The following is a 25,124-nucleotide window of genomic DNA, read 5'->3' as shown; positions in this document are numbered from 1 at the left end:
GCATCGCTGAATATGACAATGTTTGCAATCGCTTGCAAAAATACGAGTATTTAGCTTGTAGAGTGGGACGGATAAAGGAAGCTGCCTATGGTCCTATCGGCACGGGGGGTACATAAAGTTCGAATCAGCCTATGTTTCTGATGCTGAAATTGCTCTCACCTAAGTTAGCAGGCTGCAGTGGTCACAGATCAGCTACACATACAGTCCACTGACATCAAATAAAAGCTTCCACATCTAGGGAACAAATGGTCCATCTCTGTTAAAACATATTATTGTTGCTAGTTTTAATAAACAAGAGAACAGCGGTATTTCTCTCCATCTTACGACCGGTAATACAGGATTGCGACAATGTCATTTTCAATATAGCCGACACATTTTGTTTGGTTTACCGCCATCTAGTGGAACGACAGACACCACGCAGCTTCCGCTGTGCACGCAGTGGGGATAGGTACTGTTTATTCTGTACAATTTCTTAAATGCAGTCAGTCATACTTACACAGTTTCATTGCCTGGAATATGCAAATATTCTTCTTTTTCACATTGAAAATTACTAATCTATATAGCCACCCCCAAAATAGCTTTAAGATTTCACTTTATTCACCTGTGCACAGAAGAAATTGGCTAATGATTAAAAACTGAATTGTGTGCTGTAATTAAACATTCCTTTTTTTAACAAAGGCTTTTGTAAATAATGGGATGATCACCACACACACACCAAAGTATTCTTTCCCCAAATCGTCTTAAATCATTAGATAATTACAATGGAGAACAGATGAGCTGACACACAAGTGAGCCTCTTACCTGTCGTTCTGGTAAACGGATCTAATCCCTCATACGACTGTCACTGTCAGGCTATATGAATGCAGCCATTTATGTACAGACACATTTCACCTTGCCGCAGGACTTTTAACGGCACCTTCAACAAAAGGCTGAAATTCCTCCCTCGTATGATGCACTTTGCAAGCCAGCACTTTTTAGAATGATCGTTTTGCTGGTAACATCCTCAAACTAATCTATTTTTGGAGCTTCTGGAGCTAAACACCAGCGTTAAACTAAACAGTCATCAACTACTCAGTTGGAATCTGAAGCTTCATGAGCGCCAGCAGTAATCTGCGGTAGCCACTTTCTGGTTTTTTCTCGCTCTTTCCAGAATATAACCTACGAAAGGCTGCGAGCGAAGCGAGTCGGTCCACTGTATTAAGCCTGGGAACAGACACCGGATATGGAAACACGGCAGACAAGTCAAATCACGAGTCCTTGGTTTTATGGTTGGGTTCATGCAGCCAGTTTGTACGCAGTGGGTGAGGCGGGCAGGCAGACCCCAGTCGGACGAGAGACTGCGGCCCGATGCTCACAAACAAAAGTTTTCAAAAGGGTGTAGATCTGGGTATGCAAGTGGACAGACGCATCGTGACTTTGAGGGGTGGAGGTGCTGGAAAGCCGGTATTGCAGAGACTGAGCAGCTGTTATTATCCAAAAAAAATAAGTGAAATTAGTCAGAGGCAGGGGCTATGAAGGCTGGGAGCCTAGTAGTCGCTCGATGGCCGCATTGACGTCACCCCCGGTGGCAATAAGGGCCTGGAGGTTGGCCTCGCGGTTCAGGAAGCCCATGGCGTTCAGTTGGTCTAACTGCTGCTGGAAACGGACCTCTGGACTCTGGACCTACAGTGGAGACAGAGGTGTTACGTCAAGGGCACATCCATCCATCCGGATAATGGCTCCGTCACCGATGATGCAGCCTTTGGTGCATACAGCCTTTGGTGCTATTCCAGTGGTCTCCAAACAATATGGGCTGCAGGCTGGAAACGCAGCTTCATGACAAGGAGGGAGAACCTTGTAATCGTTAAACATGCGCACCAACTGGTAAGCTATTCTAATTATAGGGACAGGAGGCCCCCACGCCTCACCTGGGAGCTGGTGCTTGCCAGAGCCTGTAACATCTGTTGCACAAACTGCTGCTGTCGACTGGCTTCAGCTCCAGCCTGAGAGCTACCCGGGTCTGCTGAGGCGGGGGCTGATGTAGGGTTGCCAGATGTGCCTGCAACTCCCCCCAGGACTCCGGTCAGGGGCCCCAGTCCTAGCCTGATAGGAAAACGCAACCACCACAAACATTACTGGACAGGTGGCACACTAAGGAGGCTATAGCACCACCCATTGCATTTAACAGTGAAAGACGGTGCATAATAGGACAGATCATTTATAGCTGCCTAAAGAGGCACACTCTGCAAAGTCTATTCAGCTGGATCACGTTCCTTAAAAGGTACTGATAAGGGACCTGTAGTATTTGTAATGCTCCTAGAACCACAGTGTTCGTATCTTCCACAGTGCACCAGTACTTCAGCACTGTACTGAATACCCTGAACACATCTTAAGAATGTATTCATAGTTACTCATTATACAAGGACCACTAGCAGCAATTACAGCCGGGTCCAAATTCAATACCTGCGTATCGTGTTGCATTAAGAGTGGCTTTGGGGAAGCAAACGAGGGGCAGCACGCTATTGGCCGGCTCACCCGGGGATGAAGCCTGGCACCTCAGTGGCCAGCGTCTGCAGCCCCTGCTGGATCTGCAGCAGCGCCTGCATGGCGCGTGGGTTCGACATCGCCGACAGCATCTCGGGATTCTGCATCTAGAAGGCGCAGCGGCAGAAAGAGAAAAATTAAACGAATGACAGTGCGACGGCGTGCCGGCTGGCGTGGGCACTGACGGTCGTCTCGTTCTGTTCCACAGAAGGCGTCTGGTCGCCAGAGGGAGGTTTTCATGATTCGGGAGAGTTTACCTGCTGTAGGAAGACGGGGAGCTGCTGTCTCATCTGCTGCTGTAGTTGGGGGTTTCCGGCAAACAGGGGATTGTTCAGAATCATCTGAAAAACACCTGCCAAGTAACCAACCACTGCCACTGGGAAGAGCCTCTGCTGCTCCAAGCACATGCGCGTACGGGACTCGCGTAGGAGCACATTACGCAACAGTGGAGGGCCTTCTCAATTGCAATGGTGACAGCAGCGAGGAGACCGTCTACATACAAATACAAGACGACATTTCCACAACTGTAAAGCATCTTCACCTGAGCTGCCAGGTCCGGGTTCTGGCTAAGGCTGCTCATCAGGCTCCGCATGTATGGAGCAGACAGCATGTTCTGCATCAGCTGTGGGTTGTCCGTGATTTGCTGCAAGAGGCTCTGCATTCCCGGCGTATTGAACATCCCAGCTGGGTGCAGAAACATGACACAAAGTCCATTTCGGTGCATAAATGGGGGTTTCTGATGCTACGTACAGAATCTTTTAGAAAGCTTTATAAGGTAGGGTTGTTGATGTACCTCCCATAGCAGGTCCTAAGACGGCTGTGGTGCTGGCCGGTGCAGCAGCAGGGGGCGTGCTGCTAGCCGAGGCGCTGGCTGGGGCCCAGGGGTTGGGTAAGGGGTCCCGGTTCTCTGTGCGAGACGGTTGAGATCCACTGGAGGAGTTGTTCACCAGCGATGCAAAAGGGTTTCCACCAAACTAGACAACAAAGATGATGTTAAGAGATAAGAAGTTAAAGAAGAATTGCAAGACTCGTTTAACAGGAAGGCCACAAGTGCACAAATAATTGCTCAGCCCAACAGCAGTGTGCAGAAAGGCTTTTCCAGACCTATATCTTGTTTACCTTTGAAGCAGATATAGTAGCAAACGTGGGTCCTACCAAGTACTGAAAGTGAAAGTGATCCCTATGCATAAGACCGTGAGGATAACCAGCAATAAATCAGGCAGGCAATTTGGTCCCTAGTCATACACCAAACGTCAGAGTTTGTAAGGGAGAACGTGTCTCTGTCAAACCTGCTCCTGTGCGGCATTCAGCATGGGCTCCTGGATGTCTGTATACATCCTGCGCAGGGCGTTGTAGCCCCCAGGGATGCTCTCCAGGTTGCTCAGCGCCCTGTCCTGGTTCCGCATCATCTCCTGCATCATGGCTGGATTGCGTGCCAGCTCAAGGGTCTGGTAAGGCATGGAACGCATTATTAGTGCTCATGCCGGCCTGGTGGGCTATGCTACACATAATCTGTCTCAGCATTCAGGAGTGAGTCAGCACTTCAAATCTCTCTAACATGCCTCACATACCAGTGGTTCTCACTCCCCGTCCTGGCAGGCCACGGCGTGTGTGCAGGTTTCCCAGCTCTCTTTAAACCGCTAACACCAGTTCTGAGAGAGAAGGCTAGATTGGTTCAATTAGAATAGGAACCATGTCAATTGAGAGCTGAAGCATTTGGGCACGCTGAAAAACCTGCACATATCCCGGCAGCAAAGAGCAGGGTTGAGAACAACTGATCATGCTTTGGGAGCTTAAGAGTTAAGCTCATCTATATACATTCCCTCACATTTCATGCTACAAACCCAAGAGCTCCGGGTGAATGCGCCCAGTAAACTCAGATGTAGGTGGTAGTGAATTACCTGTCTCATGATGTCAGGGTTGTTGAGCATGTGGCTGATCTCAGGGTTGCGCTGGATGAGCTGCTGCATCTGGGGGTTGGCCAGGATGAGCTGCCGCATAAGGTCCGGGTTGGAGAGCATGCTCTGGACCAGGGGATTCTCCATGATCTGAGCCATCATCTCTGGGTTGGACATCAGCTGCCTCTGCATCTGGCTCTGGAGCTCTGAGAAGTTTGCCGAGCTCATGCCCAAGTTGCCGAGACCAGCGAGCCCGCTGAGGCCACCTGAAGGACAGCAGGACAGAGCTAACCTTATGAAGCCAGCCCCATCATACGCAGCACACCCTGCGGCCTGACTCAGGCCAATGGTAAGACACAGAAGACATCTGCACACATCCTCAGTGACTTCAATGAACGTTTTAAAAGCATGTGAAGTAGAGTCCTTGGTATCTAGAAATATTTAGACAGGCAAAGGTTTCTGCACATGAATAACTCATCCTTAATGTATGGTCACACAAGCATGAAAAAGGGTCTTCACAAAGTCAAGTGAAAATGGGCGTGGCTGGGTAATTCGGCATACCGTGGTATTTTCAATTAATGAATGGTGTTACTTTTGAAAATACTGTATGGCAAGATACATGAGAAGAATGCTAGCTATCGACGTGTTATAAACAGGGATTGACATGACTGGTGCACACGTACACACTAGCTGTCGAAAAATCTCAATTTTCAATTGTTTTTCTCGAAATTACATAAAAAAAATTAAATAAAAAACTCATAATTATGCAATGCACATAAAGTAAATACCCTCCTCCACTGCACTCAGCTCCACCCATTACACATCGGATTGGTTTAGCAACTCAACCTTGCGGGTCAAAGTACATTTAAATGAACTCTGCGTGAAAATGCTCCACAAATTCGCCATACTCCTGGAAACAAATTTTCTGCCGGTCCTGTCGAGCGGCTAAAATGGAGATGAACAAGAGCTGAATGTTTTTTCATGCTGGTGTGACCATACCTTTAGTGACCTCATGTGTAACACGGTGGTAGATAGGGTGAGTGTCCTGTGGGACACAGGAACAGATACAGGCACTTCATATCTTACCCAGACTAAGGGGGTTGCTGGAAGGAGGGGGGACTGTGGTGGTTGTTGTTTCTCCAGTCTCCATGGATACAGAGGCACTGCTGCTAGGGGGAGGAGCAGAAGGTTCCTGGGACCTTCACAGGGACAGGAGAATACAGCTGTCAATCAATCTGATCTTCATTACAGAATGAAGAAGCTTGCCTTCCATTTGCTCAATCGGATTGGGTCAGGCTAGGCAAGTGTTTTATCACTCTCTGAGGGTGCCTGTCAGATCAAGCAGACCCCGAAAGAATGAGTGTCTGAGTGGGGAAACGGCATGATTCTCAATTGGGTATTTAAGAAATAACCTCACTGCCGTGAAGGAAACAGGCTGCACGCTGCAGCAGCAGCCGAAAATGGGTCAGTTCAACACGGGCTCCTGCCACTGGCCCACGTCCTCCACCTACAAGGCCAGAGACCACCTCTGGCACATTCACACCTGGCAAAGGCACCCGTCCGGGATAGACCCAGCAAAGAGAAAGCCTAAATTCTATTACGATCGCTCCTCTGACACGTCCCCTGCTGCTGAACGCCAGCAAGGACCCACTTCCCCACCTCATTAAAACAGCACAAAGATGGTGAATGTGCATTTTGGGTTATGTGGTCCTTATATTTAGCGCACACATCATGAAGGAACTGTAACAGACACACTCCAAGAAATGCAGTCACTGCCTATGGGGTTATTTTGGGACTTGCCTTTCCCACCGTCTTCCTAGGGCTTGGGAATGTATTTATGAAATGGTCCCTGCATACTGCCACTATTCTGGATTCATGTATCAAATCTCTACTCTTTATGTTAATGCATCTGTGCCCCACACCTTTCAGAGACTAAAATAACACATTAGGACTTGCCGCTATCGTATAGTGTATATGTCACCATAACGTAACCCTGTATGCAACTTTTCCACAGCTATGCCTGTTTACCAGATCTGTATGCAGGCGTGTGTGTTGGTGCCGTTGACCCAGCCTTGATCTTTCAAGATGAGGCTACCTGCTCTGCATCTTGATGACCAGATGGACAGTCAGCCCATCATGGATGCCATGCTGGGTTAGCAGGTCGCCGTCTTTCAGGATCTTTCCAGCAAATATGAGCACAAGCTGCTCAGTCTGTGTCTTGAAGCGCTTGGAAATTTCCTCTTTAAACTGCAGGATGTAGGGTAGAAAAGGGACAGTTGTCAAACCACTGAACTACATAAATGCAGGAGTACATGGCAAAGCACTTTCAAAACTGTTCCGTAACATTTTGTTACCTTAAAAAAAAAAAACAGATTATGACAAGGTTGGTTTTCTTGCATAGTTTTAGTTTGAGGTCAGGTTAGCCCACATGTGTATGGTTCATCCCGAAGGAGAAGAGAAACGGCTCAGTCTCACTGTGAGAGAATCCAGGGAGTCTCCAGAATGCTACTGAGAGGATCCCCACCACACCACCTTCATTATGAAGCATGCATACTTTCAGGCCAGTATTTTCCAAAAAATAATATAATAATAAAGGTACAGAGAAGTGCCACTTCTTTTAGCAGTAAGGAGTTTAACCTGCACACACTGTATGTTTGAGGTCAAACAGAACTCTGCAAAGTTCAAGGACCCATGAAAGATGAAAGCCCTGCAGCTTGACATGAAGACTAGAAAGAACTTCTAGTTGTTCACTGATCCTCTGGGGGCTAACAACAAGGATTTCTTCTCAAGCAGCTACCAAGGCCATGAACTCATGGGACGAACAAAACTGTTGCCTTGTTGCACATGCCAGAACACAATCACCCAATTTCATACTTCCTGAGCAGCTTCTGTTAAGACTCCTTTCTGTAGAAATTAGTTTCACCATGGTTACCCGAGTATAATTGCCAGCAAAAGGGTAAAGAATTCATGGTACCTACCGTGCAAGGAGTTTGAAAGCAAAAATGATTTAAAATATATTCTAAATTCAACAAAGATAAATTCAAAATGTACATTACACAAATAAACCATCCAAAATATATTGAGCTAGGGCTACAAAAAATAATTATTTTGTAATCAATTAATCATGTGATCATGGTGATCAACCAACCAGGTCAAAACACAGGATTAATTTTAAATATTTATTTTACAGGGACAGTGCACCATTGATCAATACAAAGAGAGAGACTGCAAATGAGTCAGAATTAGTTCTGCAGGGTAATTTTCATCTGTTGTCCCTGACCAGTTCCTGAAAAGGCAACCGAAAATAGCTCATCATAAAAGCTTTTTAAAGAAAAGTGCTTAAAAAACATCAAGAGGAATTTAAGTCATAGCTGTAATAAAAATGCTGTTTAAAAGCAACAAAATGGCATAGAAACAAAGATCCACTGTCTCTGCCATATATACCTTGCTAACAATTGTACTTTATGCCAAAAGATATGGTATATTCAACAGCAACGCTAACCCCGCCTTTTGACAACTTGGTTGGGTTTCAGCTAGTTTTCCCACCGAGATTTTTTCAAAATGCAGCAGAATTCCGTGTTCCTGTAAAACTGCTCAAACCTGGTAACTTTAAAATCGTTCATAAAAGTTTACCCATTTCACAACACTGCTTGTATTTATTGCAATACATCTGCCCTCTGCTGGTCTGGCAGAAAATCACTGCTGCGCGTATGTGCCGACTGTAACTGTCTGCATCCACCGACAAATGTAGTATCTACACAAGCCCACAACTGTAATGGCACACATATGACGTATGAACTAGGCTTAACACATCAACGTTAAAGTTACTAGGTGGTGATGTCATATACAAACAGCAAGAATGCAACCAATCAATGACCAGATTCGCTGTCAACTGTTTTTATGAAATATTATTATCAACGTTATCGATTAGTTGTTGCAGCCCTATACTGGGCAACAACAAATTAAGGTTATTTTAAACCATTATTCTATTAATCTAAAAAAATTCCAAGGATAGACAACTGGACAGTTTCTCTACAACACACATTGCCTTCAAGTCAATCTCTCCGTCTATGGACATGGACACGGTCACTATTGATTCAGAGCCCCCCCCCCCCCCATCATGGATACAACATTTCATTATGGAAAGTCTTCTTCTGTCCATAACAAAAGATTCTCACAACTGCAACAAATTCCATTAGACAGGGTTTCACACCTTCCTTTTAGCCTGAAAATGCATTTCAAACGGTCCAGTGTAGTGACAAAGAGATAAGTTACTAGTATCCCACCAAAATGGTAAATCAAATACTCATTAAAATTGCTAGGTCAATTTTTATTTAATTTACTTTTTTTTTGGGGGGGGGGGGGGCAATGGTTTCTTACATATTTCCTTAAACAAAACATTGAACTGATGAGGGACGTTTTCTTCTGACAACCAAAAATAATAATCAGCACAATAAAACCAAGTTTGTTATAGCTGAAAGGTTACCACAGATAACCAAGGGGGGAGGGAAAAAAAGAATCTGTATAGTCAAAAAAAGAATCAATATAGTCAGCACAACAGCATGTTTGTCATAGTTTTAGTGACAGAAGATTTCTTGCTGCAGAATTTGGACGGTGCTTAAAAAAAACAACATCGGAATTCTGTACATCTGGAATAAATAAGAGGATAGATATACAGCATGGTAATGGTACAAAAAGTGCTAACACATGCTGCTTTAGCACAAGTGACAAAGGCACTAACAAACTATAACGTGTGTTCTGAGAAACACGAACATGTGGAAGCAGGTAAGCTCGCACATTCTTACCGAAAGCAGCAGAGAGGCGGGGTCATTCTGAGTTTCTCTGGACTGACCAGCTGTAAGGATGGACTTGTGAAAATGTGAGGATGCTGTGAGTTTACGCCGACAGACGGATGGTAGCTGTACCCAGCCATCCTAAACTAACTAGGTGCAGGATAGCCTTACCCAACAAACTGAAACTACAGTGTCTCGTCTTGCAATCACAGGTGCTTTTAAGAGCATGCTACCTTCTCACTAAGAAGAAAAAAAAGCTTTTTTTAAGAAGGCCCTTTAACTTCATAAAACAGTCATCAAGCACAGCTTAAGTGTGTGTACTTGTACCTACCTACGAGGTTTTTATTGGCTAGCGGTCTGTGCACAGGTAAACCTCAATATCACTTATGTGCAGAGTGCCACAGACTGTACACGGTATACAATCATGCTGGGTGACACCAAACTCCCAGAGGAGAACAAGGACGTCTTGCCCTTGATAAACCAAGGTGCGTAACGGAGAAGGACAATAATGACACATCACTGTATGACAGTACTCGTCATGACATCACCAAACATTTTTAATTGATACAGAGTTACTAGATATCCAATGTGCTTTTCCACTGTAAGCGTCATGCTCCGTAACCATCAGATCTGAAGGGGCTAAGCAGGCTCCAGTGCAGACTCAAACCTCTCAGTCCAGAGGTGGGCAATCTGTTCGATGGAGGGCTGGTGTGAAGTTTTGGGGTGGCCTCTCAATCAGTTAATAACAAAGGGTCCCCTCACAACTCACAGGTTGTAACCCCCCCCCCCCCCCAGTAATCAGAACCAGCCAATACAACCCCCAGGACCCCCTTAAATGGGGGAGACTCAAACGACCCCGACAATGCTCAACCCAAAGTTATGCCCTTGGTTACTGGGAACACTGCATTGACATCTGTCAAGTAATGATTCATTTGATGTTACTACTCAGAAAATACACAAAAACTCAGATTATTTCACAATATGTTTTTCGTTAAAAGAGCAGCTCAAATTACCGACCACAGCTGATGAAATTTTAAGCAGTTCCAGTGACGGCGCCGTAACTGTTGAATAACCCATGGCCCGCGCGAAGTCTTCGGATTTTTGCTGTGGTAACAGCATACTCATTCTACATCACATGAGATCCTCCTTTAACACACAATCTGTAACGTCGTTTGCACAGTCAGCAATATTGTACCCAGCTTCAGCTTTCCACAACGTCCTCAGTAGAAAATATGCTTTATACACACACACACACACACACACACACACACACACACACACACACACACAGAGATAACTGAACGGTAGAGCTAGAAATTACGGCTAAACTTGGGAATTTCAATAGGACAGCCGGTTAATACAAGCAAGAGGGAGGGATATCGATGGTTGATAAAAGTGACAGTCTAGGGTACAAGAAAATCGAGGTCAAACCAGAACGTTACCTGGCAGTTTGTACCGGCTAATGAAATCTGACAATCTCAGTGTGTAAAAGCAGTTTAAAGCCAATCGAGACAAACGCACACGGGTGTTGAATAGGCGTCTGCCCGTCTCTTTAAACCGGCAGCCAAGGAGGCGTGTGACCGCTCAGCATGTCTCCCAAAATGCATTATTTATTTTAGTAAAATAAACCGGTTTCTTCAGGCGAAAGCACTGCTGTCACGCCTACGCACAAAAGGTATGTCTACGGTTATGAGTAACCGGCACGATATCGCAGACACTGACCTGTTTGATGGTGCTGTTTTCGGGTACGGCAAACTCTTCCTTCTCCTTCGGAGTTTTGACTGTCACTTTGATGATTTTGGGATCAGATGAGGGCTCCGGAGTCTCCGCACTGTCCGCCATCTCCGTAACCTGTGCGTGTGTGTTTATGTAGTTTATAAACCTCTGCCGACCGACCTAACGAGAAGTGTTGACCAAATAAACCGTTTAAAGCAGGAAATTTTGTACGCTACGGCTGACTCTCTGCGAAACTGATCACTTCAATTTAGTACTTCCTGATTGCGACCCCGAACGGGGCATCATGGGTAAGAAAAACAGCGGTAACTCCGCTAGCGAGTCTGGACGACTGACGTTTTATTGGTTTGTGGATTTCGTCCAAAACTAAAATAAAATTTTAAAAAATAAAAGAATCCGGCGTGCTTTGCACAACAAGACCGTCTTGCCTATCTATAGGTCCACCGACTAAAAGTGACGTAGGTACTGAAGGAAGTTGCTAGAATCGAGGGCCACGTTTCCCGCCCCTCCCGCTCGTGAGCTTTGCGCATGCGTTGGACTGGATTCGCGACTTCCTTCATGAGAAGCCCGGTGGACGGTCAATATCGGGGACCACCCCTTTTGCGGGAAATTTAGCACAAATATTTATAGTGTTACCAGAGTATTAATTTGACTGAAAATCCGCAGTGAACTTAATTTTTAGGTATTAAGGCTTGTCCAGAAATCCACATAGAAATGCAATTCAGAAGCACTTTTAGTGCAAATTGAAATGGAATAGTTACACTTGACTGATCCCCATGGGCAAACCTAACCCATCTTGCTATGCTTAAGACACAGACAAGGTTGGCTAGGGGATAGCTGGGTCATGCCACAGGGTCAACCAGTGTGCAGTTTCCCAGGAACTGGGGTGTAAGGGTCCTGCTTAAGAGTATCAGTGTGTCAGCTGCAGGATTTCAGTGAATCAGTTACCTTCCAACTAACTAATTGAGCCACACACTACCCCCAACTTACCAGTGGTAACTGACACTCAGTCACACAGATTCTAATAAATCAACAGAATTTGTTAGTGTACCTTTTTACCTGATAATAAACTAAACTGAGCAGCAGCTTCTGTCAGAGGCATAACTGCCCGAAGGAGGTTTGGCGAATACATGGATAGTTGGTTTATGTCGGAGGTTTAACCTGACTGAGCTCCAGGTGAAGCAAGCTGCTTTAGTGTAGCTAATTGAAGATGACTTCATGAACTAACCTAACACATGTGGTTGAGCATTTCAATCCATAGGTTCTTACTGTTCTAACCCCCACAATAAAAGTCACACTCCGAAACTACAGAATTTACGCTGGAAAAGTAGTTTATCTTGGGGGGAAGGAAGAAAAAAAACATATACAAGATTTTACATTGCAATAGAACAAACTGAAAACTGAAGGTAAATACAAAAAAAGGAATACAAGTGCCAGTGGCTCAGACTGATCAGCGATTAGAGAAGAAACACATCACTAATAAAGATTAGGAAAAAATGATTTAATTAGATCAGCCATTTAAAAAAAAGAACACTGCAGCAAGTCAGAAGTTAGTGTACTGGCTGGCAGCCCTGAGGGACAAGGCCACTGGCCCAGCATCCTCATGTAGCCCTGTCCTACACTCTGGGGCAAGCCTGACAGAGTAGAAGTTCTGGCAGGGAAACGGAGAATATCCTGAAGAGGAGCAGCTTTGCCATAGATCCCCTCCCACGTGGATCTTCAGGGATGCGATTCAGAGGGGTTTTTGCCCCTTCTTATTTCCCTGCGTAAACGAAACAAAATATTCAAAATAAGTAATTTCCTGAACAGCCTTTCAGTAGAATGACAATTTCAGCTCAAACACACATTTAAAGTTGATGAAATGTAGAATATTGTCAGATATACTACATGTACTTAATTAGCAAATGCTTTTATTCCAAGAGACACATAAGTAAGGATCAGAGAGCAGACTCTGCCGGTGTCCCTGGAGCAATTGTGGTTAAGGGCCTCGCTCAAGGATGCTTAGCTGCAAACTGCCTGAGAAATGCATGATAAATTCAGACAGGAAGTCCTCCAACATTAAGAAAGAGGTGTATATCCAATCAGTTTGCTAATATTGTACGGAAAAATTACAGATTCTGTACAACAAATCAATACTAAACTCTTTTTTAGAAGACTTTAGAAGCCTTAATTACCTTTACCAAAAAATCTACATGCAGAAAAGTATGTAATTCACCAAGTACTACACAGCAGTGTCATACTGCCCATAAGTGTCTGACAGTTACTTTTGGTTAAAAAAAAATAATAAAAAAAGTTGCTTTCCCTTCAATCACCCTACCATCTGAGGAGTGAAAACTCATGAATACACATCCACTCACCATGCTAGAAAGCCATTCATGAAAACAGAACATGGAATGAACTTATACGATACCTGATGGTGTTTTGGCTGCTCAGACTGTAGACCTTTTACTTTGGACTTTTCTTGTTCAAGGGAGGCGTGCAATAATGATACCTTAATAAAAAAAAATAATAATCTGTGTTCATCTGTTTAAAAAAAATGGAGTGTACCGACCATACAGTTAATGAACACATGCACACACATATACCTGTGCAGACAACTCCTCCTTTATTTTCAAAAGTTCTTCGACTTGCAGAAGAATCTCTGCCTTATCTTTCACTAAAAACACAGGAGCAGCCAAAACCAGTTACAGGGACATGCAAAACTAGTAACATCAAGCAAGAATCAGACCATATGTTTTTAGCTAATACTTAGGAAGTCCTTAAGAAAACAAGTATTTATAGTCTTAACTAGACCTGATTTACAAAGGACATTACAACTTGGCATATTTCTTTAAATGACTACTTCCATTGTGATTTAAGTGTATAAAGCATGAAAATATGCTGCATGTTTATACTTAAGGACATTACACGGGTGCCATTATACTCACTCTCTCCTTGCTGAAGCATCTTTAGTAACTGAGTATTTCTTGCCCTTACGTCTTTATACTTCACCTGAGAACAACAGAATGAAGAGGTGACCTTCCCGTTCACCTCACCCAGGAAATCACACATCTTTTCCAGTTAGAAAACAGAGTAGTGCTTAGGGCTGCATAATGCCTGAGGAGAATGTACCAGGGTATCTGCAGGTTTAGGCAAGTTCAATTTAAGACTTCTCAAAGTCAGTTTCACAATAACTATATCAATAACTATAATGGCAAAAAAAAAGCAAGCAATGGCATCCATTATTTTAGATTGCTCGTCGTTTCATGTTTCCCATATGCAGATTCCATCCATAGCTAATGCCAATTGTGCCAAATGTTCTTCCCAAAGTTTGAAGAACTTCACGCACATTGTACAGTAAGTCTCATATCCATTATCATTAAGAGGCTTCAACCATTTCACCAGTCTGGGGTCATCCGACCAGGTTTAATTGAATTTGTACTTTCCGCTACTGAAAAGTGATGGATAATATTACATACTGGGACATACCCTGGAACTCCCTCCCTCCCACCGTAAACACAAGTGAAACCAACAGCAATCATTTATTCTGGTCTGTATGACACAAATATAATAATAGTAAGACACAAGCACTTCTGATTCATCAACACGTAAAGTATGTCAGTGTCCATCCATCCATCCATCCATCCATTTTCCAAACCGCTCATCCTATTGGGTCGCGGGGGGTCCGGAGCCTATCCCGGAATCAATGGGCACGAGGCAGGGAACAACCCAGGATGGGGGGCCAGCCCATCACAGGGCACACTCACACACCATTCACTCACACATGCACACCTACGGGCAATTCAGCAACTCCAATTAGCCTCAGCATGTTTTTGGACTGTGGGGGGAAACCGGAGTACCCGGAGGAAACCCCACGACGACACGGGGAGAACATGCAAACTCCGCACACATGTGACCCAGGCGGAGACTCGAACCCGGGTCCCAGAGGTGTGAGGCGACAGTGCTAACCACTGCACCACCATGCCGCCCCTATGTCAGTGTCATTCTCCACATTTCTGCCATTTTTAAGACCATTAACAGGCAGAGTTAAGATATTTTAATGCCTTTTTTAGATAAGAAAATAATTAAGACAAGGATCTGAAGGGACCCTGTTCACACTAGCTGTGGTTCGAGTACATTTCTGGCTTGTATGTCGACTAAACTCCATGTACAAATTTGCACATGGAATCATTTGCAAATTCTTGGTGACGTTTAGGCTGTTTGTTCTGGTAACACTAAGTATTTTCCCCAGTTGTATTACAGTACAAAGCATACAATGCAGCATGTGGTATATGCTAGCAAGAGTGTTGATAAACAGCATCAATACCAGCAAGCACAGCAGGGAAAAGATTTCTGTCCTTATTAAAATTTTTTAAATATGCTTATTTATGCATGACAACACCCTGGTGCTCTTTCAACCTGAATGTTATTTCAGATAGCCATTTTGAATATCAGAAGAGTGATGTAAACATCGCACCCAAAGGATCGTGCACAATAGGGATAGTAGATTCCCTGGAGCTCCTCATGGACACAAAACCTTTCCCACAAACTGGTGGGAACAAAGCTGAACTTTGTTATTATATCTAAAAGATAAAAGCTGAGAATTGGGTTGGGTACAGAGAATCTGGTGAGGAAAGCATGCCGGCTTCTGTGGTCCTGAAACCTTACCTCCCACTGGGAAATGACCTTCTTTAATTTTTCAATTTCCAAGTCTTTTTTTTCAAGTTCATATTTTAGTTGTTCAGCTCTTACATCCTAAAAAAGGGATAATGGTTTAGGCTTAACATCAGTTGTTGAACACAATGCATCACCGACTGCCCTGGGGTTTAAGGCTTAAGTAGCGATGAAAGACATACAGACATATTTATTCCGACACTGGAACAATAGTGCCAAGTCTGCATTAATCAAACTGGACCTGTTCGCCACGTTCTGGTCTCCTAAAATGGGAACCCTTACTGGCTCATACTCCACTGAGGTGGTGACCTCCATACTGCCGCTATTGCTGAACTGCTCCCGTCGCTTCTCCCTCAGGACGATTTTGCTGACATCGTCCTCCAGCTTGTTGAAGAACCTGTCATCATGAGATGCAGGATGCATAGGTTTCGGCTCCTGGGGGGTGGTGGTGAACACTGTCACTGCTCAGTCATATTCTTCTTAAAATAATACATGTCGTGACCCCCTGTACTCACCTCTTTGTCTTGTCTCCTGTTAAGCTGATCTAAAATAAAAGTCCAAATTCGTGTTCAGATTTCAGACGCCACAAATACGTAAACCTGTCAGCAGTGTGAGCCACTCTGAATAAAGGAATTTACGTAGTAAACAAAAGCATGCAAGACGACGACTTGGCTCACCGAAGCCTCCCTCAGTCTGGAAGTCCTTCAGAGACACCGTGAGACGCTTGTCCTTGCCCTGCTGATTTTTTCTTTTATCCTTCTTGCTTCCCCCTTTGGTATTTTCAGTATTTTCATATTCCTGTAAATAAAACCTTTATAAAAAACACCAATACCACAGAATGGGGCATTCCAAAAAAGAGCGGAAAATACAAGCAGACACAAACCAGCTAAAGTATGAGTTTCCAAGAAACCATCTTAGATGTTCAAATCAAAACCATTAGGATGAAAACATTTAAGTCTATTGAAAGCCTGTACTGGTCGGGGGAACTTGAAAGTGTGAATAAATACAACCCATTTTATACTCCAGCACCATGTAGCAATCATGCTTTATGAGTGCAAATATGGGAGGGCCAAACAAAACGCATGTTATGCAAGACCTTGGGGCTACTCAGGCTTCATAGCTCACTGCAGATCCAGGACCTGGTCCTCCAACTCCACAGCAGGCCAAACAGATGGCACTTAAACTGTGCTGGCCACCAGGTGATGTAGGCACTCTGACCGTGTGCTTCAATTAATGATCATGGAATCAGAACTGGGACAAGGCAGAGAATACTTCAAGTAACAATAATTGTATTTATTTTCCTTTTTTGGGGGGGGGGGGGGGCATAAAGATGCATTGGTGCATCGCGATGAATCGATTATTTCGGTGGCAATTTAATGTTTGGGGGCAAAGTCCTCTTTAAAGACACTCTTTAACCCTAACATTCATACACTACAGAGAGACACGCAAACTAACAGTACCAGCATGTGAAACTGCAAATGCAGGATGACAGGGAAGAAGTCGCGTGTCAATAATACTCATAAAGGAAGTGCTACCGGATGGTATTTTAGTGCTACGGTGATGATCTTCACACTGCAATGCTTTCGGGAAACTCCCCCGTTTGGTAGCACAATTCGATCTCTCTCTCTCTCTCTCTCTCTCTCTCAAGATCAGCTTTGCACTACTATGCTTTTTTTGTAATGCAAAAAAGTCTCTCTGCTATCTGCGCAAGCAGGGCTCAAACGTCTGAGGCAGTGAACTAGTAAAAAAAAAAGTAAAAAGTAATGTTAGATGCACCATATGCTGGTATAAAAATTGGTGTCGGACAACATTCGTTAATCAAGATATCAGCATCAGTCCAATGTATTAATCTTAGCCGATATTTAAGCTTCATCAATAATGAAAGTCAACAGTAACATAGCTAAAGACAGAACTAATTAAATAATGCAGACTGGATGATCAGCCGTTTTCTGTAATAGAGGATGAGGGATTTTGTCAGTTCATTCACCACTTCATTCTTGACGTACAGGCCTTCGACAAGTTTACAATGCATGTAATTATTTACTTTGTTTTATTCCTGTACAGTTCAGTTGTTGGCTTTTTGACAATTTACACTGGTTTGTTCTCCCAGTTTAATTATTAAAAAAAGTTTCTTTGTATTTCATTAATAACTCTAACGGTAATATTAATGTCGGTGAAGTTAAAAAAAAAAAATTAAAAAAAAAGTTTAAATATAGGTTAATATTCAAATAATCGATTAACCCAAATGAATTGTCATAGAAATTAAAAGATCAAATCCGATGCATCAAATGAATCTTTCAATAATCAAATCGGATGGTCTTGGAGTTAATGCTTTATACCCTTATTGCACATGTAATTAAACAGCATTATAAAATGTGTACTGCATGGAATTAAACTTAACTAAGCAGGTCCAGTTACTGTTCACACGAGATGCTGTGGAACAGAAACCACGGCGGGTCCACTGGGAATGGTACCTTTTTGTGCTCCTCATACTCCAGCTTGCTCAGAATTAAGGCCTTTTCCAGATCTGCTTCATAAAGTTCACTTGTTAACTGGAATAGACACAAAACAGAGCAATGGGTAAGCTGGCAGCTCTGCTGTGGGAGGCAGGGCATTCGCCAAGCTCTGCCCCACCTCAGGCAGATGCGCAAGGACCTACCAGTTCGTCTCTTCGCTTCCACTGCTGCCAGTTTTCCTGTGGGGCCTCCTGCTCGCCAGCGGAAGGGTGAAGCAGTTCGTTGGCCACGCTCTGCAGTGTCGGTGCCGGCTGAGGCACGCACGACTTCTGGGGGAGCTTCTTGAAGGCCAGGTTCCTCAGCTGTCAACCACAGGAGAAAAGACCTGTTAGCCAGTTAGTAGCCCTTGACAGTGCAACAAAGGGCAATGGAGTGAGTATTGGATTGTTACTCAGGTTAAGTATTACTTCTCATCTCGGCATACTAGTAGACAGCCCTCAACACTTATGTGGGTGGAATCAGACTGTCAGAAGTGAGCTTTTCGTTTATCTGGGCCAATAAATGCACTAGAGAGTTGGGATCTGTCACTGATGCCCTCCAAAGCCTGCTTCACTCATCTCACCAACATTCATTTCGGTCAGGCCTTATTCCACTTCTAATTCAGCATGTACATTCTGACAGAAGGCTGTCAGCCATACCTCATTAGCCTCACTATGCTGCTGTTCTTTCTTCTTCCTCTTTTTGTCCTTCTTCTTCTCACTGCCCTGGCCGGACTTGCCCCCCGAGGCCTTCCCAGCCCGGCTCTTGCCAGAATCCTGGGCAGCCTTGTTCTTGCATGCTTCAGAGTCGGAATCAGAGTCGCTGTCAACCTGCAGCAGTGCGAAGCGCGAGGTCGTCGTGGGAACTGAGATCACAGCAGATGCCATGTCGGTACCTGGATATGAGTGTGGGTAGAGTACACCAGTGGAAAACACACAACTTAAACCGTCGTTTGAGAGAGAGGGAAAAAAAAAAACAATAATGGCTAATGAGAAATCAAAGATTACAAATCAAAAAGTAGACTATTTGCTAAATCTGCGGCAACATACTGGATAAAAGCAAAACTGCATTTAGCAGACACTGATGATTTCCAGAGCTCAGCAGTTTCACTTCCAACTTAAGGCAAGAATCACCAAGTAAATATCGAAAGGTCAGTCCAAGGTAACCATTACTGCAAAAAGGACAATGCCATTTCACTTAGATGAGCAGGAGATCACGTACGTCTTGGTAAAATTATATAGTGACTCGGACTAACTATTCAACTTAGAATTCAGCAAAAATTCTATAACAGCAAGTAAATTAGTATACATTTAGCAAATTCTATTTCACAGCTAAAGGAAATCATTTTAGACAAAGGATATATTTAGATGATAAAGGTTTATTTTTAAACAGTAGCAATAAAAATGAAATATATATTTTTTTAAATGTTAAAATGGTGATTCAAATGACACTGTCAGCTAAGTAATCACAGATATGCTATGTTGTCCTGCAATACTCAAGATTCAGATCTGATTTTTAAATTTTCAGATTTAAGTACGCAAATCAGCAGATTTAAATGCAGTGTTATGCTTATCAGTTTACTTACAAGTGAAAACAGAGAAAACTGAACTTAACCAAGACTGCATAATCAATACACTTAATAAAAGCAAACAAAATATGGATACTAAACATTGACATTTAAAAATGTAGTTATTTTTTAAAATGTACATGTAATTCAACAGAAGGCTTTTTTAAAACATACAAAACTATACATACAAATGAAACTTAAGTATGTTAGGTATGTGTTGTGTTTTGATCTGACAAACAACCTCTTGTTTTGTCTGGAGCTGGTAATATTATACTCTAACATTCAAAAGTATGGAATCACCCAGGAAACGTTCCCGTTTTAAAAACTGATACTGGTAATCACCAATGTAGCATTACATCATAAACTGACAATATCATATTATTATTTCATAACTATATTCATTAAACAACTTGCCATTCATCAAAGAATTCTCCATTTGCAGCAATTACAATTTTGCAAACCTTGGGAATTCAAGGTATCATTTTTTGAAGACATTCAGGGGAAATTTCAACCCACTCCCCCTTAGCTCTTCCCCGAGGTGTAATTGGTTTCTAGGGCATTTTTCCTCTGACCTTATGGTGAAGCTCATCCTAGACGAGTTTGACAGGGTTGAGATCTAGTGATCATGTCCAGTGTTGAGCAAGCTACTTAAAAAATGTACTAAGCTAAGTAACTAGTTATTCAATCAAATACATCTGTGCTACATGAAAGCTACACATCAGAGAAATGTAGCAAGTCACATAACAAATGTAACTTAACTACACTGAAGCTACTATAAAATCCAATCTCTGGGACTAAAAACAACATTCACCTCCCAAATTTTTTATATTTTATATTGCATTTATCATCTTGAATTGTCTTGAACGCTGATTTAATATGAGCCCTGAAAGAAAAGCAGAAAAGGCACCGACAAAGTCCGTGCTCGATGTCTCTGAAGTAGACAACAGCTCTGTCTTCGAACTATAAAGTAAGCATTTGAATGCATACGGTTTTGCAGTGGTTTGACTTGTTTCTATTATTTCACTGCATTATAATGCAATGGCCATGGCGTCACTGCACCTTCCTCAGACATGATGAATAGCAATTAATTGAAAATTAAGTAGTTTTGATCAGACTGTGGGTGTAGACATACGCTGAACTAATACCAGCACAATGTACATGTTTTGGTTAATTAAATATGGGTCAGTCTGGGGAGATGTAGCAATGTAATACTTGTCAGAATAACCCTATGTCACTGAATAGACAGCTTCACTATAAGCTATTCGGTTTTGAAAGTAGCAATGCAACAACCTCGCTACTAGAAAACGTAGTTACGTTTACAGCTGCGTTCTCTGTATGAACACTATTGGCCAACACTGATCATGTCAGCCAGTGAAAAGACGGGATGCCTGCATCCCGTTCCTTCACCAGATAAGTTTTGCATAGCTTAGAACCATCAGTCTACATGATGAAATTTGCATCAATAAGCTGCTGGCCACATGGGCTGGCCTGATGTAAAATACAACTATAATCTTTCTGGTTCATTATTCCTTGCACTGTGCGAAATCTCCACCATTGCAGCTCTAAAGCAGCCCCATGCCATTACATTTCCTGTGCCATGCTTGACGGAAGGCATCAAGCAGTTCTCCAGCATCTATTTATTTGCTCTGTCTGTTGTTATCCTCTTAGATCCAAACACTGCAAGCTTAGACTCCGCCTACCTATGCATTTTTTGTACCCACTTGTCCTATAAAGGGTCACAAGGGTCTTGAGCCTACCGTGGATGTTACAGGCACAAGGCAGGGAATAACCCAGGATGGAGTGCTGTCCTATTATCCATCCATTATAGTTTTACATCCAGTTACCCACCATGCAATGTCTGTGTTCTTTTGCCCATTTTAACCTTGTATTTGCCATATTCAAGATTAGAGTTTCCAAGAAAAGCCATAAGCCAACCAGGAGTTCCTTTTTCATTCTTATAAATGACACTGGTATGTCACATGTACTGCTTAAGAAAGCAGCCAAATCAGCGCCTGCAAGGCATCTGTTTCTCAGACTACGGATGCTGATGTACTCCGGACCCTATTGTGCAGTTGTGCATCTGTGCTTTCTGCTTCTTTTAAGAAAAGTTTCTTGGCAGTCTCATACATGTACGTGAAAATCTTCATTTCGTACAAGAACAGATTCATCCGTTTCTTATGAAAGCAGTTTCATTTTGGCCACGATCGAATCTTAGGTATTCCAATATCTTGAAACACAAGGGAGGACTTCAGCAATATTTTATTTATTTAACAGAATAACAGGTTTCAGCTGTGCCAACATTTACACAGGTTTAATAACCAATTAGAATTTGGATATGATTAAGGAAGAGCTACTAGTTACCATTAGGAAACTGGAGTAATGCCTGTTGAAAATAGGTATTTATGGTCATATGTAAATAATTATAAATCAGTTATTTAAGGCAGTAATAGCCATTTGCGACATTAATAATGTCATCTATATCAATATCACTTTCATAAAAAAAAGGTATCACTTCTTTCAAAAACAAGGAAATTCCTTAGTGATTCCAAACTTTTGAACGTTAGCGTGCGTTATATAATTATAGGTGTTACATACCTAAAAATATTGCAGCTCCTTTTGCGTAACTGAAATGAAGGAAAATAATTTACACATTGTGGGAATGAATGACTTCACCACCATTCACGTATAAACAACTCGATGCATAGTTTACATTTACCAACACGTAATACATAGGAGGTAGTTTGTTTTTTTGTAATCGTCACATTGCATTCAGAAGAATAACAAAGTTTTTTTTTGGAAATGAAGTAGCTTCAGCAAGTCACCGAACCCCTTTCTTTGGACACATTTGTCCCACAATCTTTGTCACTCATTACGTTTTAAGGAGCAGTGTAGCTATATTAAATACACTTTCTTGTCATCCAACAATAGCAATACAAGACAAAAAACATTCACAACTACAACGCCTTCAAGGTCCCGCATGAATGTTTATTTTAACAGCGATTCTAATGGCGTGGGCTAACTCGTTAGCAAGCTAAAATAAGTACAGTAAATGACAACTACACTACAAACAGAATACAATTTTAGATTAATGGAATTATTTAACTATACTAATATTTCATTATGAGTCGCTGAGTGTGAAAATTGTAATGAACATTATATTTATAAGCCACTTGAGCTCGTTTACCTTGCTGGTGAAGTACTCTTGGTTGCCTCCCGTCACGTCAGAAAATCAGCGAAGCTACGGCAGCCTTGAAGTACAAAAAGATCGAGTGTGACCATTCTATTTATAATTACACATGTGAATTATGGAGGTAATTCTTTGTATTTGAAATTGCCGCATTATGCGCAGATAAAGACGTCGCACAGTAAATATAGGCTTACCCGTCTAACAAGTGAAACCTAACTTCCAAATCTGTAGATTGCGGCTAAAGAAACCAGCTAGGGATTTTCAGAACTAGACCAGTTTGCCTAACGATCATGTGCTTCGCCTCTAGTTACGAGGGGCATGTTCTTAAAGAGCCTGAAAATAAATGGAAAAGGCGATGAGAGCTGTGCAAACTAAGAATAAAATACGAAAATTATATCATTATGCCATTGTGTAATTATTTGTCGGGAAGATCACCATAAAATGATATAAAACGAATATAAAAAAATTATGCACAATTTCTGATATATAGCCAGATGCAAACATTATATTTTATATTATTTCAAGATATAAAATAGTCAGCAAGAGAAATGTCACTCTTTCGGAAAATTTTCACCCTGCTGATTATAGTTTCAGTGAGATGTCAAATATTAACACTCACGGCAACTTCATAAACTGAAGGGAATTATCCATTGTTTTTTAAATGTTTTTATGCTGTTCACTGGCTGATCACATTTATCCCCCTCATAGAATTACAGTTTCTCTCATTTTTTATTGTGCTACTGATTAATGTAGAAATATTAAATTAAAGCGACAAGTCAAATGAGAAAATACATCATACATGGTGTTTACAGCTCCTCCCATCCCCGCCCCTCCTCTCTCACTCACACAGACTTGCAAGACAGGTGGCTTGGACATTCTACGCATCTCTGATCTCTGTTATTTTGAATGCATGTTATTTTGAGTGCTTGGGGAGGAACTTCAGCACCACAAGTAAGTTTAGTGGGATATAAAATATCAAATACACTTCATCTTTATTCATTTTTTCCCTTACGCCTTACATAAATTTGGCACAGTATTATTTTAAATAAAATAATGTAATAATAATAATAATGATGAAATACAATGTCCAATATTTTATCTTAAATAAAGTTACATTTTGATACTGATTTAGATTTTTGTCCGAGATAGTCTGAATCTTGAAGTGGCATGAAGTGGAATCGTGTTTTTTAAGTTTACTATTACGTGATTCTTAATTGGCACCTTCTTGTCTTTTCATTCGCCATCATTTTATTGAAAACTTATCCACTCCTATAGACCAATGAAGTCTCCATTCTTTCGTCAATCAGCAGCTTTATTCACTCCCCACATCACTGCTGTTGATCTTTTTTCCTGTTCTTTGTCTGCTCGTGGCTTTCTTATCTCACACGCTGGTGGTAAATCTTTGAGAACTGCTTTGGGTGATTGTGCTGGAATGAGCGTTATATAAAAACAGTGGAAGTTAACTGGAGTATTAGCGAAGCAGTTTTAGAAGTTTGCTAAGCTGAATTTTCCTGTTACTAAGAATGTAAAACTTATTATTTGGCAAGAAGAAATCGGCAAAACGTGTGAATGATACCATAAAGACTGGGTGACTGATGGAGGTGACTTAGAAGTTGAGGTTCTGCTTCTGAAAATATGTTTTATTTACCAAGGGGGCATGAATAAGGGGCACTTAAGTGAAGATAGTTGTATGTGGGTTCCAATGGGCCCATAATTACTGTCCTTGCAGTTACAGTTTAACTAGCGCACGTACACTGATCAGCCAAAATATTAAAACCACTGACAGGTGAAGTGATTAACACTGATTATCCCATTACAATGGCACCTGTCAAGGGTGCCATTATATATTAGGCAAGTGAACAGTCAGTTCTTGAAGTTGACGTGGTGGAAGCTGTAAAAAATGGGCATGCTTAAGCATCTGAGCGACTTTGACAAGGGCCAAATAGTGATGACGTGTGGGTCAAATTTTGTCTAACACTGCAGGTCTTGTGGGGTGTTCCCAGTATGCAGTGGTCAGTACCTGACGAAAGTGCTCTAGAAAAGGCTAATCAGTGAACCAGCTAGGGGATCTTGGGCACCCAAGGCTCAATGATGCACGTGGGGAGCGAAGGCTAGCACATCTGGCCCGATCCCACAGGAGAGCTACAGTAGCACGAATATCTGAAAAACCTAACGCTGCCTATGATAGAAAGGTGTCAGAACACATAGTGCATGTGTATGGGACTGTGTAGCTGCAGACCGGTCAGAGTGCCCCTGCTGACCCCTGTCCACCAC

The 25,124-nt window shown here is 42.4% G+C and overlaps 2 protein-coding genes across 4 annotated transcripts; both read right to left on the bottom strand.

Moving 5' to 3' along the window:
• Nucleotides 1–436: 436 nt before the first annotated feature.
• On the bottom strand, nt 437–11,459 carry LOC125718827 (ubiquilin-1-like). The gene is made up of 11 exons (XM_048992957.1): nt 10,937–11,459; nt 6,517–6,668; nt 5,508–5,620; nt 4,425–4,687; nt 3,813–3,971; nt 3,317–3,497; nt 3,065–3,207; nt 2,781–2,864; nt 2,515–2,630; nt 1,908–2,082; nt 437–1,662 (listed from the first exon to the last, which is right to left on the bottom strand). Exons 1-11 carry the CDS (start codon nt 11,054–11,056, stop codon nt 1,510–1,512), a joined length of 1,659 nt encoding a protein of 552 aa, XP_048848914.1. The 5' UTR covers nt 11,057–11,459; the 3' UTR covers nt 437–1,509.
• An 802-nt stretch (nt 11,460–12,261) lies between these two features.
• Nucleotides 12,262–23,140, bottom strand: gkap1 (G kinase anchoring protein 1). 3 transcript variants are annotated; one of them, XM_048992989.1, is made up of 14 exons: nt 23,045–23,140; nt 22,848–22,911; nt 22,259–22,287; nt 18,756–19,035; nt 18,261–18,419; nt 18,076–18,153; nt 16,279–16,399; nt 16,117–16,145; nt 15,884–16,036; nt 15,596–15,682; nt 13,876–13,939; nt 13,534–13,604; nt 13,359–13,439; nt 12,262–12,710 (listed from the first exon to the last, which is right to left on the bottom strand). In XM_048992989.1, exons 4-14 carry the CDS (start codon nt 18,981–18,983, stop codon nt 12,681–12,683), a joined length of 1,101 nt encoding a protein of 366 aa, XP_048848946.1. In that variant the 5' UTR covers nt 18,984–19,035; nt 22,259–22,287; nt 22,848–22,911; nt 23,045–23,140; the 3' UTR covers nt 12,262–12,680. The 3 variants fall into 3 exon arrangements, with proteins under 3 accessions (XP_048848946.1, XP_048848926.1, XP_048848936.1); XM_048992969.1 differs by having other exon boundaries at nt 18,756–18,991; nt 23,045–23,138; XM_048992979.1 differs by lacking the exon at nt 23,045–23,140 and having other exon boundaries at nt 18,756–18,991; nt 22,848–22,928.
• Nucleotides 23,141–25,124: the final 1,984 nt, after the last annotated feature.

This window comes from Brienomyrus brachyistius, chromosome 2, assembly GCF_023856365.1.
Source record: "Brienomyrus brachyistius isolate T26 chromosome 2, BBRACH_0.4, whole genome shotgun sequence".
Taxonomy (NCBI): Eukaryota; Metazoa; Chordata; class Actinopteri; order Osteoglossiformes; family Mormyridae; genus Brienomyrus; species Brienomyrus brachyistius.
Note: the sequence above shows the minus strand (reverse complement) of the source record. Positions and strands in the feature narration are given on the sequence as shown.